General features: G+C 39.0%; 1 protein-coding gene across 3 annotated transcripts in view; it reads right to left on the reverse strand.

Annotated features, from left to right (window-relative positions):
- LOC111862948 (protein crumbs) overlaps window positions 1-14052 on the reverse strand; it is a 112703-nt gene that overhangs the window by 60933 nt on the left and 37718 nt on the right. For 2 of the 3 annotated variants that reach the window (XM_023848838.2, XM_023848835.2), the window contains exons 4-9: window positions 7507-7632; window positions 3460-3564; window positions 2562-2672; window positions 2367-2484; window positions 2017-2155; window positions 1700-1910 (exon numbers count right to left, since the gene is read on the reverse strand). In XM_023848838.2, the coding sequence (XP_023704606.1) occupies window positions 1700-1910; window positions 2017-2155; window positions 2367-2484; window positions 2562-2672; window positions 3460-3564; window positions 7507-7632 (810 nt within the window). The remainder of the gene's footprint in view (window positions 1-1699; window positions 1911-2016; window positions 2156-2366; window positions 2485-2561; window positions 2673-3459; window positions 3565-7506; window positions 7633-14052) is intronic. The other variant, XM_023848837.2, reaches the window with a different exon arrangement.

Genomic DNA, 14052 nt, shown 5'->3' on the forward strand with positions numbered 1-14052 from the left:
ACGTCACCATTCAGGCAACATTGCTTCTGCTACCCAATCCCTCATGATGCGTGCCGAAAACTGCATTGCAGCTGGCGGAGGACACTTTGAACAATTACTATAAAGCAGGTACTGTATTTTAATACTTATGTAGTTGCCTTATAGCAGAATATGCAGTCAGTCATGTTACACCAGCGCTTGCCATTCATGTGTCATGTGTAGTGATGAGGCGTCTTTTACCCTGGACGGTGTAAATAATTTATGAAATGTGCATACATGGTCCCATAATAATCCACATGAGATAATGGAAACGAAATTCCAAAAGAGATTATCCGTGAATGTACGTATAATAAGTTATGTGGTCGGGTTATAGCGCAGCCATATTACGTCATCGCTCGCCAGTCATGTGTCATGTATAGTGCTTGGAAACCCTAAGGACAATTATGACATGGCGAGCGGGTATTTTGTACTTCAATTTTATGACTTCACATCACTCACAAGTTAGTTTGATGTTACGTACATTATTAACAATACAGAATCCAAATATTCCTGCCAGTTTTAATATGTATTTTGTAATCAACAAGTGTGTAACACCGGTCAAAGTTTGACACTTCTCTGGCCATTATCTCCGTAACCGTTCAACTTTTGACATAGGTGTTTTGGGTTATATCGGCATACTTTAACATAAGGAACACCCTCCTGAAGTTTGGTCCATTCCTCCAGGGACACCCTGTATATATATATGTACAATTGAATGCTATTTACAAATCTTTTAAGCAAAAACTCTCTTGAAGAGACCTCCTGGTCTATTGTCATTTTACAATAATTGGCCTCTGAGTAAAAATAAGTGCTTACTTCAGTATAAACCCTGTACATAGCAATTTTTGCATGCCCCACATTTGAAAATCTTTATATATTCTGAAGCGCCTTCTTTTTCTTCTTCTTCCATTTTAAATGTGGGCAGTCTAGCAACAAAGCCTCTCCCCCCTCTCTAATCAGTCTGCCCCCTCAGTTTCCTCCCAAATTCCTCCTTTCTTCCTTCTGTGTGATATTTTTACTAACCTGTTGTTCCTTTGGGTTAGGAAAGATGTTACACAAAAAATGTTAGTCTGACTGTGGGACTTCTTTTGTGTTCTTTCTTTCGTTTTAATATTCAGAACCTGCTTTGCAATCATCACTTCAAATATTTTTAAGACATGCCCATACCATTTTACTCTTTTACATATTAGTTTATCTTTAACTGTATTTATCTCTAAATTCTCTAACAAATTGTTTGTATATTTTTATATTTCTATCCCTCTCTTGCCCCCCCTCCATGTTCTTCCTTTTACCTTTCTTACAAATGCCATCTCAGCTGCTGTCAGTCTACAAATATCTGCCTTTACATATGCCCATGCTTCAGCTCTACAATTAATATGGAAAGCATTAATCTTTAAATATACACATTTTCCCTGTCTTCTGCACTTCTCATTTCCAAAGTACATCCCTAACTAACTGGTAAAAGATATTCTCCAATTTTTTTCTTTTGTGCAGTTTCTTCTTGTACTCTGCTGTCTACCAGTATTTTATTTTCTAAGTATTTTTACTCTCTACTCTTCATTTCATAATCATTTCATTTTGGTATATCTGCATTAAAATGACAACTGAACACAGCTGTGGCTTGAGGAACACTGGTTGAGGTAATCAAACAAGGACAATGATGACAACAACAAAAACATACCTGGGTAACCTGATCTGCAGACACACTGATAGGTTCCAACACCATCAACACATTCCATGTCTGCTGGGCAGACACCAGGTTCACATTCATTGATGTTGACCTCGCAGTTAGTACCAGTGAAGCCAGGGAAACACTGACACTCGTAACTTCCAACTGAATCTTTGCAAACCCCACCATTACGGCATGGATTTGAACTGCATTCCTTTAGATTCTGGAATGACAGAATGGATCACTTAAGGCAGAAGCTTTCAAGAAAGAAGAAAGATGTATATAATTCTTAGAGCAGCACTTATGAATTCTGAGATGCTGACACTCACAAGCTCACAATTCTGGCCACCAAAACCTCGCATGCACTGACAGGTGTAGCTGCCATATGTGTCAAAGCAACTGCCCTGGTTCAGGCATGGGTTGTTTTCACACTCGTTAATATTCTGCTCACATTTCATGCCCTTGTACCTGCAACCAAAAGCAGCATTACACAGATGTGTCCACAGTAAAAATAATATTTGCCTCTTCAGAGTTGGGTTTCTCAACGAATATTCCACTCCCCCGCAGTGGGTTCATGCATCATGAATATCAACATGGCTTAGTCCTTCACACTGATACTGCACGGTACTTCTCGCAGATGACAATGCATATCTTGAACACAGAACAGTTCAGCACTCACCCAGTGCGGCCGCAGAGGCAGGTGTAATTATTTATTCCATCCACACAGTTTCCTCCATGTAGGCAAGGATTTGGCAGGCATTCATTGATGTTAGTCTCACAGTCCTGTCCCGTGAAACCTGTGACCAGACAGATATTGTACCAGTGGTTAACGATAAATGAAAGTCCTAATTCCCTTCACACTGCACCAACTTACCTGGCAGGCAGGTGCATTCATAATTGGAGTCTAACACATGGCAACTGCCATTGTTTTGGCAGGGATTGCTCTCACAGAGGTGGGAGCTGATTTCCGTCTCGCAGTGGACGCCTGCAACAGACCACACATACATAGCCAGTATTAACACCAAGCTCACTGTGCACAAAATGTGGTTACTTTCACAGGTCAAAGAATGCAGTTCTCTTCATTATGTATAAGTACATGCATGGAGAAAAGGTTCTGAATGTAAAATGTTTTAAATTTTGTCAAAATACTAAGAATTTTAAATCAGATTTTCAACCCGTTATTAGTTCCTAGGCACACAGAAATATGAATTTATAAGATACTGGCTACACCATATTACTGTATGGTAATGAGATGAACTGGTCAGAGAGGACTGACATCAGCAGAGATGCATATCCATAGGACAGCAGCATACACCCTTTCAGACAGTAAAAAGAATGAAGAAATTCTGAGGTAACTATAGATTCCACACACAGCAGAATTTATAGAACTGTAGAGAATTGGAAAGAATAAGTTGACAGGACGGGCTGTCACACAATCCCAAGAAGTTCTTAAACATCAATCAAAAGGAAAATGGAGTTTGGGAAGACCTCTAAAATGATGAAAGGATTCTGTTTTGTAACATTAATAATAGGTCTCAGTAGGTCTACTATTGGAAATGATGATGATGATGACAAAGGAATAAAAATGGAAAGATTGGATTTTTTTTATCAATCATATAAAATAAAAATGAGCTGGAAGGTGAAAATAGAAACTGTATGTGCATGATTTACAGAATGGGGCCACACTCATCATGTACAGAATGTAGCCATATGCATCATAAACAGAATGTGGTAACATTCATCATGTACGCAATATGTATGTGGCTGAGTACCTGTGAATCTTCCTTCACAGAAACAGTGATAATTCCCAACTGCATCTTCTTCACAACGACCATTGTTTCTACAAGGGTTCCCATTGTTGCGCCTGCATGGGGAACCTGGGAAGATACATCATTACATTAAGTGAGCTCTTTATAGATAAGAAATGAGAACATAAACCAAGGGTATCAAACCATAAAGTGGCACAGTAAGCCCAGATATTCAGATTGTGGTTTTCTGAGTTGTGACACCATGTGCTCTTGTAAATGGATATTTCAGAAAAACATGCTCCCTCCATCTTCAGGGTCAAAGTGAATGTGGTAAGGTTACAGCCAGAAGACAGTATCTTCCTCCAAAACAATGGTATACACCTACAAGATTACACAGGTTCACAACCTAGAAGACTACAATCAGAACACTCTCCACTGTGAAAACCTCAAGTCTTATATCCACTGGATATGTTACAACAGAAATGGAACCAAACATTAAAAATGCAGGCAATTTCACCAATTTGTTCACACTCCTTAGGATTACAATTTCTGTCTATTGTATATATTATGTACATGTTGGGCCCATTGCCACATCTACAACAAACTGAAAATATACCTCAAACAAAATAAGGCCAACACCGACAGGTTAGAAAGTCAGATTGCGAGACAATCAGAAAGTGTGATGTGATGGAGTCGAGGCATCCTTCTGAAGAATACTGCTGTGACTTAAAAGCAATCCTAAGCTGGATATCCATCTCAGTCCATGATGCTGTCTTCCACATTTCAGAGTTCAAATTTCACCCAAATCTGCCAGGCTGTTTGCAAGAAGGAACAAGCAGACAGTCAAACAGACACACCGAACCCTCCATTGTCCAGTAACTTTCAACATGATGTGTAAATAACATACAGGTATGATGACAGAGCTTCTCATGGCAGCGCATGCTAAGAGAATATTAAGACAAGCATATCGCATCAGTCTTCAGGGTCAAAGAGTAAGCGAAGCAAGAAACTGGCAGAAGCAAGCAGCGGCTCTCTCTGAACTAGATGGTGTTATCACCCAGAAGACAGTAGTTTTGACAGTCACCGTCATGAGAACCTCAAATCGAACATAGTGCGATGTAAGGCCTTGTAGTGTGATAGGCTAGGAACTGACACTGTGAAGAAACCTGCTGCTGCCATCTTCAGGATCACCTTTGCTTACCCCAAAGATGAATGCAACAGGTACTTAAAAATGTTGGTACCTATTTACCAAACTACACAGCATCACATGCCAATCTTAACACCAAATTCAGATAATAGTTCAATGATTCATTACACTCATATGTCTGTACAGTACACTAATTAAATAAAAGAAATAAATGTTGTAATCTTACGAGCTGCATGCAGCCCAAAGACCCAATTTTACACAGCCATGGTATACATTATAACCCTTTCAATGCTAAACATTAAAGCTGTACCTGTACCTATGTATAATGGTATGCAGGGCCAAAGCAGAGGTAAGTTCCCACTTCAGCCTGATACTTTGCCCTTCAGTTATCAGTTTGCTACAGAAACATGCAGACTAGAATAAGCTAACTACAGCAGACCTTAACTAATTAGTTAACACAAACATTATGTCTAGGAAGAACTGAAAGTACAAGATGAAATAATTAAACCTTTAAGAAAAGAAACAGTACACAGAACAGGAAAAGAATGGGATTTTTAAAGGAACAAAAGCATTACAGGGTAAAGAATATACAGATATCTCTCAATTTAATTTGATTTTGTGTTAACAAGAACTCATATTATATTTAATTTGAATTTGAGTGAAGACTAAAGAAATTAAACTATTTGTCAAAACCAAAAATAAATCCATATTTTCCAATGAAAATTAAAGGCAGTGAAACCAGAGGAGTAACAAAAAGTTTGTGTTATATGATCAGTCTTAGGAATGCAACTGTTGCATAAGTCAGGGGATACCCATATTCAGTGCACATGCAACGTGCAAATGGAGGACAGTAATGCACCAAAAGGAGGTTAATATACAAAAGATAGTGAATGGAAGACTCTGATACAGTGCCATTAATTTGGAAATAAGTTACTGGCAATAAAGGAAAAGGGAGAAAAATAGTAAAAAATAAAAAGAACATTAGAAAGGAGATACATATGTAAGTGACTTTCATCTAGAATAACAACCAAAACCATAAAGCCTGGTGATACCAATGTCTGTATTTTATTATGACTTAAGTTAGAGAAAATCCTACAAAAACAGCTTCACGTTCATCATGCAATATCTGGAATCATAATGTGCACCTGCTCTCTAATCATTACTGAGTCAGCTTTATTAATGAAGTATATGAAATGGGAGGGCATTTTATGCTGTTTCCCATTACATTGGCAAAAATTAAATAAATATTGGGCTGTGCATCTTCACAAAATTTTAACACACAGTATGTGACAAAAATTTAGAAATTCTACAGAAATGAAGAGTTCTTCTGTGTTCTAGGATATGACTCTGAGGAATCTGTTGAAACTGAACCACTGTTTCAGAGGAAAATGTTGCCTCTTTCTTTATGATTGAAGCTAAGCAAGAAACCAGCATGAATCAGGCTGCAAGCAAAGCGACAATGTTCCTCTGAAACATGGATTCACTTTCATTGGACTACACAGCATTACATCCCCAGAAGAGAGAACTCTCCAGAGCCACTGCTTTGAGAACCTCAGAGCCTACAAGCAAAAGCAAGAGACATCTTGCTGATAATGGAATTTCTAAACAAGCTTAACTGGCAGGGCAGGGCTCCTTGACATATTGCACTTTCAAAATACAACAGAAGCACAGAAGAAACACAGACATACATCCATGCTCCAAGTGGCAACCAAACCCATATCCTGGTGTATGAGGGGTTGTAGACAATACATACTAATCTGAGCAGCCTTCATTTGTATTGATTTCTTAGTTTTTATGTATATGATGGAAAACTTGTAGGTTAATGTCTGAATAGAAAAGTTGTAAATTAAGTCCTTAATATGAAGAGCATGAAGCTGTAGGTGGTAAAGCTGGGTAGTTCTGTAGATGTCCACCAACATTTCAGGGGAATGCACTGCTTCCATCTTCAGAGTTAAGTAGTTAGTCAAGCAAAAAACCAGCATAAAGCAAGCATATCTGTCTTCCATCTGCTTCTTGCTGGTTTCTTGCTTGACTTATTCCTCAACCCTGATGATGGAGGTGATGCATTCCACTGGAATGTTAGTGGATTTCTACCAAACTACCTGGTGTTACAACCTGAAAGACTGTACACTTCACAATCACCATTGTAAAAAGTGTGAATCAAACAGATTCTTAACATGATTGGAAATGTCCATGTGTTTGATATGGTTTTATTCATAAAGCTCTTTTGGAAATAAAAATACTGGAAATATGAAAGAAATAGCTGTCACTTTGATTGTGTCCTTCTAGGTGATGATACCACATAGTCTTGTATGTGGTTACCAATATTTTGAAGGAATATACTGCCTCTATCATCATGGTAGATCTTCTACCCTGAAAATAGAAGTAGGGGTGATGTATCAGCATAGGGTAACAAAGAGGCCACCTGGTAACACCATGATTTCAGCGATGGCACATTTTACAACTCCTTTTATTGGCTTAGTGCTAAATGAAAGTTAATTTTTGCTGCTCTTTTGTTCACATCATGACCATTAACTGCAAGTCATCTAATTATGCCATGTGATGACATAAATGTGACTGTGAACTGCAACCCCTGACACTGTCATCTGATTTTGTAATAATTTCAGGCCCACAATGCAACCGCTGTTGCTAGACAACATATTTTTATTAATTTCTTTGACTCTTCATTTTAAGAATTAAGACACCAATGGCAGTTTCCGCCAGTGTCTAGGAACTGTGAGAAAGTTTAAGAAAGCTGAGGAGCTCTTTTTAAAGGGGGTGGAGGGACTTCTCACCGCCTGGGGTGGCATTTAGTCTTATGCTGCCCGTAAGGGAAGGCTGCACTTCAGGTTATAGTTTATAGTTCAAAAGCCAGTCATAATCCAGGCAAGTGAAGGAATTATAGATTTATGTTTCAGTCTCACCATTATTAATCTCGCAGTTGTTGCCAGAGTACCCGGCAGCACACTTACACTCGTACCGGTCAGGTAGGGAGATGCATTCTCCATGCAGCAGGCATGGTTTATTGCGGCAGTGATCCATTTTCGTGCCTGTTGGGACAGCACAACACTCTAAACACCTTGATACAACCCCTGTCTGATCATAGGACTCAACACTAATACACTGCTATTGGCACAAAACATGCTTTCCACATTTACAACTAGTGCTTGAGCAGAAAGAAATGATATTTCCCCTTCACTGCTTATCTGAAAGAAACAGAAAGTGACACATGGAAGGATGAGGAAGACATACATAAAGAAAAAAAATAAAGATAGAAAGAATGAGAGAGAGCGGGAGAAATGAAAACAAAGAAAAAAGGAAGGGAGCAGTGAAGGGGTTCACTTGCCACTCAGCACTCTTATGTTTAGAACAATATGTACTCAAACACTGACAGGCATTGTATCCAGGTTATCATGCTACAATGTGCAAAGTGATTTAACTACAGCTGTGTGTCAACACTAAGCCTTGACATAACAGCAAATCAACCAAAGCTTGTGACTTTGTGTTGCTTTGAACATTTGGGTGACACAGTGCAACAAACTGTTTGTTTGTTTGTTTTACTTTATACATTCGCTACATATCATTGAAGGTATGCTGACAAGAACATGCCAAAGTGCATTGCAGCAGAAAGGTACTAAAATTTGGAGGAATTTGCTGTCTCCAGCTTCAGGGTAGAAGAGTGAGCTTCATGGGTAAACAGAAGACAGGAGATGGGGCTACAGGAAGACCAATGGCAGATGTTCTTTTCTCACCTCTTTTTCCTCAATTCTCTGGCCTACCCTACCAGGGACCATTGGTCTCACAGTTACCCATTTTCAGACAATTCCATTCCTCCTGTCCACTGTATCTCTACCCAGCACTCCCCATGTCACTTGCACTTCCACCCCAAGCAAACTCCTCTGAAACTTTGTGCCTTCCTGCCAGAACACACAGTGTCACATCTCAGAAGACAAGTGATTTTCATGTTCACCACTGTGAGAATCTCATACCTCACATATTGATATGACGATTCAGAAAGATCCGGAAGTGGTCATGGTCTATTTCAAGATACTATCCAACTATTTCTTTGGAAGGACATATAAAAAGAAATCTTAGTAAGTAGCCTATAGCCAGACCTCTGGCTTTTGTAAAAACAATGATAAATATTTGGGTTGCATAAATGCAAGTACTTTCCTAATGAGGTCATTAATTTTTCAAGGGCGGCCATGTGGCATGAAGTTAGAGGTGTCATATTTCAACTGCAAATGACTTAGAACAATTCTAGCAGATGAATGATGTCACCATGTTATGTCAAGGCACTGAGGTCAGACCACATATCTTACTATTATATACTGTTACCATTTCTATTGCAAATTACTTAAGAAAAAACTGCAAAGTGAAATAGAATTTTGTACTACTGGAATTCTAGGAAATAGGCTACAGATTAAAATAGGGTTCCAGGCTTCCTGCAGGCTGGTTCCCAATATAATAATTCAATAAAAAATTTCCAGCACCAAGATTCTGCCTCCTACTGAACAAAACAGAGTCCAAGAAATATCTATATGAGAACAAACAATGCTGCTTTAATACTTCAGAGCAAAGTGGTAACTATATATACCACCTGCATTTATGCTAGCAAGTTTTCTATTTCCCCACACAGAGTATTTCTGGGTTTTGTATGACTGAGTGTGATAATCATATATGGGTCAGTGGTGAACTCTTTACGCACTAAACAATGATCTGAACTTACTCCGACAGATCGTCACAAGTTTCAAGACCTGGCACAACACACACAGTCCTCCACAATGAACTTGCCATCATTGCTGAGAGTGACAGAGCTGTGAGAAGTTCACTCAAAAGCGAAGTTGATGTTGGAATTTGCAGGAAACAGTGCACCACAAGTGCATTACAGACAACAAGGAGGGGTACACACAGAGACACTTGACCATCTACAGGAGACAATTTGCCACAAACATTCCAAAATGTGGATGACCAAAGGCTCTAAACTGCTGTATGGTTCCTTTCTCTCCCCATGAGATTTTTACTACTTTTCACAGATGAAGATCCAGATAAGAAAATCTCAGACAAGTTTTCAAATGTGAAACTGAAAGGAGAATTCTGAAGAGGAAGACTGGAATAAAAATGGGAACAGCAGGTTAAGAAGATGTCATGCAGAAGGAATGCCATGGTGGGAAAGAGTAGGTGAGGAGGGAGGTCTTTGGGAAGGCAGTGACAGACAACCCACATGGAAATGGAAATTCTGAAAGTAGCAGAACAACCAGTTGAAGGACTGTCACTTCGAGAGGTTAGCAAAAGTTCAAATAGCTTCACTGATGTACCTGCAGGAGGTCACACACCTTACAAACCGTACAAACACTAAAAGAAGTTTGCTGCTGCTGAAGGACAACATTTTCAGGGCAACCACATTTAAGGACTTCTTATGTCCTTTTACTGTTTCGCTATGTCAACACAATTATGTGTACAGATATACCATACACTATAATTTTACTATATCTTTTGGCCCTTTGGCCATCATCAAGCATTAACACAATTTTACATTTACCTTCAGCTCATTTGCTCTTCCTCCCTATAATGACCAAAGTTTTTATTTGGGAATAATTTCTTCTAGTTGTTGTATGCTAGTGTACTGTCCTGTATAGTCTCTTTGATAAACTGTTATAATTAAAAACAATAAAATGTTAATCTTAAGACGTCAAATTGTCTTATATTTTTCAGCTCTACACGATTTATGGATGTTGAATAATGCAGTTTTTATTGTGTCTTGCTGGTCATTGTGGGCTTTGTGTCTTCCTTCCTCTGAATAATCTCATGATGGTGTTTTCTTTTCTGTTGTACACGCATGCTCGAATGTGATGTTTCTGTGTTCTTTAATGTATTGTTATACTGGCCATTATTCTTGTCTTTTGCTTGTTCCTGTAGGTGTAACCTTCTTATGTCGGGTGCTGTGTCCGTGACTAGTGCCCTTCTATTTCATTACGTACCTTTCAAAGACAAATCCTTGATTTTAATCACATATATGTTTTACGTCAAGAACAGCTAATGCAGCCATTGATATATTATGGGGAGCCAGTGCTCCTCACATGCACAAAGGGACAAAGAATGTGTTAAGAAAAATCTAAACTGAGCGCAGCTGGTCTTGAACATGAGACCACAGGAGTCGAGTGGGTGACGTAACCCTCGACCACAACAGACTAACAATTCAGAAAGATCACATTGAGAACCAAACCTGTAGGACAAAAAGGTGCTCAAGCTTATTAATTTTACTAACCAAGGGTTTCTGGCTTACAAAAACAACAGTGACAAACAAAATCATTCAGCCATGAAGCAAAGCTACAAAAACTAGAAGCAAACATTCAAGTATTGACAACAAAAACTTAACAATCAAAAGCATTAATACTTACCTTCACGCGCTGCCTAACTTCAACTGTGATTTAGAATGTAAGCTATTACTGAGCAACTTTACAATATGGTCACTATACTTACATGTTGATGAATTTGTATTTTATTTAGTTAATATCCCTATCACAGTTCAGATATTTGGGAACGATGATAACAAATCAAAACCTGATTCAGGAGGAAATTAAGAGGTGATTGAACTCGGGTAATGGTTGCTACCATTCAGTCCAGAACCATTTGTCTTCCAGTCTGCCGTCCAAAAACATAGAAATTAGAATATACAAAACTATAATTTTACCTGTGGTTCTGTATGGGTGTGAAACTTTGTCTCTGACATTAAAGGAGGAACATAGACTGAGGGTGTTTGAGAAGGGTGTTGAGGAGAATATTTGGACCGAAGAGAGATGAAGTGACAGGAGGCTGGAGAAAACTGGATAATGAGGAGCTTCATAATTTGTACTCTTCTCCAAGTATAATTAGAATGATCAAGTCAAGGAGGATGAGGTGGGTAGGGCATGTAGCATGAATGCATATAGGATAGGATAGTGGTGGGAAAGCCAGAAGGAAAGAGACCACTAGGAAGACCAAGACATAGGTAGGTGAATAATATTGAAATGGATCTTAAAGAGAGATGGATGGTATGGACTGGATTGATCTGGCTCATGATAGGGACCAGTGAAGTGTTCTTGTGTACACGGTAATGAACCTTCAGGTTTCATAAAATGCTGGGAAATTCTTGAGTAGCTGCAGAATTGGCGTCTCATCAAGAAGGGCTCAGCTCAATGAGTAAGTAAGTAATATGTCTATAATGGCCACAGACATGAATTTCCATGGACAATGAGGATATCCTTAAAGGTTCCCACTGCCTGGCTTCAGCTCCCTCTGGCCTATACCAGCCCAAAGCTCTTGTCCGTACAGCTACCAATAGTTGTGCGGACAGAGTGGCTGGAGGGGGAAGCAAAACAGGTCAAGAGAGATGCAAAGGGAGACAATCCATGGGATTTCTTTTCATGTTCTTACAAAAAGTTCTGAACTACCTGCGTCTTTTAACCTAAGACTCAATTTGAGTCTTACTCAGAGCTGGCACAGCTGAAGATCATGTTATTGGCCCTATGTTGTGTTTTCTTTGCACGGATACAATAAATGCACATCACATTTGTAAATTTGGCTCTTTGGCTCTGTCCTCTGGTAAAAGGAGGGGGGTACCTACACTGTGGAACTGCATGGATGGAGCTGATCACTGTCACTAGGCAATGGAAGAGATGTAAAGCCAGTCCTATGAGCAAAATGGGGGTTTAAACCTCCATGGGAAAGAGCACTATGTAATTAATCATGGATCATGGCATGCCAACCAGAAAGAGTAAGAAGTAATAAAAAGGTAGACCAAAATTGTTTGCCAGGAAACACTATGATAAGGACTACCTTTATCTAACCCCACTCAATTCTTACCCCTTCAATTTTAAAGAGGAGGAAGGGAATAGGGGGAGGGAGGGGAGAGAGATAAAGAGAGGGAGAGAAATCTAGCCTTAAAATGCTTACGTTTCATTTTTCACGCAATGAACAATGTCTGAACTAAGGCTAGTGATGTGAATATTCAAACACACCTAATGTAATTGGTTGCCATATTATACAGACATACCGATGTTGCATTATCTACACCGGGTTGTCCAACGTCAAACCAACGAGGGGCCACACTGTACTTTGGTACCTACCTGTGAGCTTCACTATAAGAAATCAATTATTTCCAAAATGTTGATACAAATATCTGCCCTGAAATGATTTGACCTATGAAGCACAAGCACTCAAATAAAAACTGAACTCACAGAGTTCAAAAACAATTATTTATATTAAATGCTGGGAGATCAACTGCGCTTAAAAATCAGCTTATATCGCATATGATCTTGGAGTCAGGGTAATTACATACCTTGCCAAGTTATATATTGTCGTGTCTATGGTGGTATACGTGACAAAAATAACAGGTTCTAGTTTGAATGATTGGACTTATTAGCATTTTGGTTACACTCTCTCTCTCTCTTAATTACACTTAATACAGCACTATCTCTGATTTACACAATTTACAGTACACTGTTGGACATGCGCTAGGACTGTCCATCTTCACTAGTCATCTCCTGGCAATGGATCTCAACACTGAAACTAGCGCTTCAACTCACTATGAAATCTTCTCGTCATTTCGTCTTCAATCATTCTGTACTCCTCTGTCCTAATCTAAGCTCAATCTTCATAATTCACTAAGGACACACTCCATTCTCGTCCTTGTGCTCTCAACCACTGAATCCTCCTGGACTCGTAACTACACTGCACTGCACTGCACTGCACTATGCACTAGTCTTCATGGGTTCAGAACATGGGAACTATAACAGGCTCACTGAATCACACACTCCAAATATTACATATAAATAATGTCTTCTAATCACACGTTAAGTCTTCATAGGCCGACTTCTAGTTCTTCTGGTTCTCCTTGCTTGCTTGTTCGTGTGCTTCTGCCGCTATTATTTGTAACTTGTAACAGCTTTACTTATATAGTCAAGGAACGGACACACATCACAGGAAACACATGTCATGTGACCACCACCCACCACTGCATGACATCAACATGGACGTGGAAAACACATCCTCCTCTATTGTTGCATGCATGTATTTTGGGTGTGGTCTAGAGATGACGTCCTTTTATTGTTGCGTGTTGGAACACAATTAAAGAGCTGTGGCCTGGCAATGGGTATTCATGTTACAATATTAAGTACTGGATGAAACCAAATGAAAATTACATAAAATATTTAGTAAACATTTTTCATAAGATTTTTAATAAGATTCACAGAGGAGGAAAGAGCTAAAATATATTTGGGGATTTTTTATGGTATGCAGCCTGTTGAACACACAATATAATAAACTGATTGATCTCTTGATATATTCAATTAAATCCCTTATTATATATGACAAAATCAATGTGATGTGTGATGGCGTAAAGACTCCTAAATGCTTGTATTTTCAGGACTCGAAGGACGTTCCTGCAGGTCACACTAAATCAAATGGTGAGCTTCATGCAGTAATGTGCT

This window comes from Cryptotermes secundus, unplaced genomic scaffold, assembly GCF_002891405.2.
Source record: "Cryptotermes secundus unplaced genomic scaffold, Csec_1.0 scaffold763, whole genome shotgun sequence".
In the NCBI taxonomy this organism is placed as follows: domain Eukaryota; kingdom Metazoa; phylum Arthropoda; class Insecta; order Blattodea; family Kalotermitidae; genus Cryptotermes; species Cryptotermes secundus.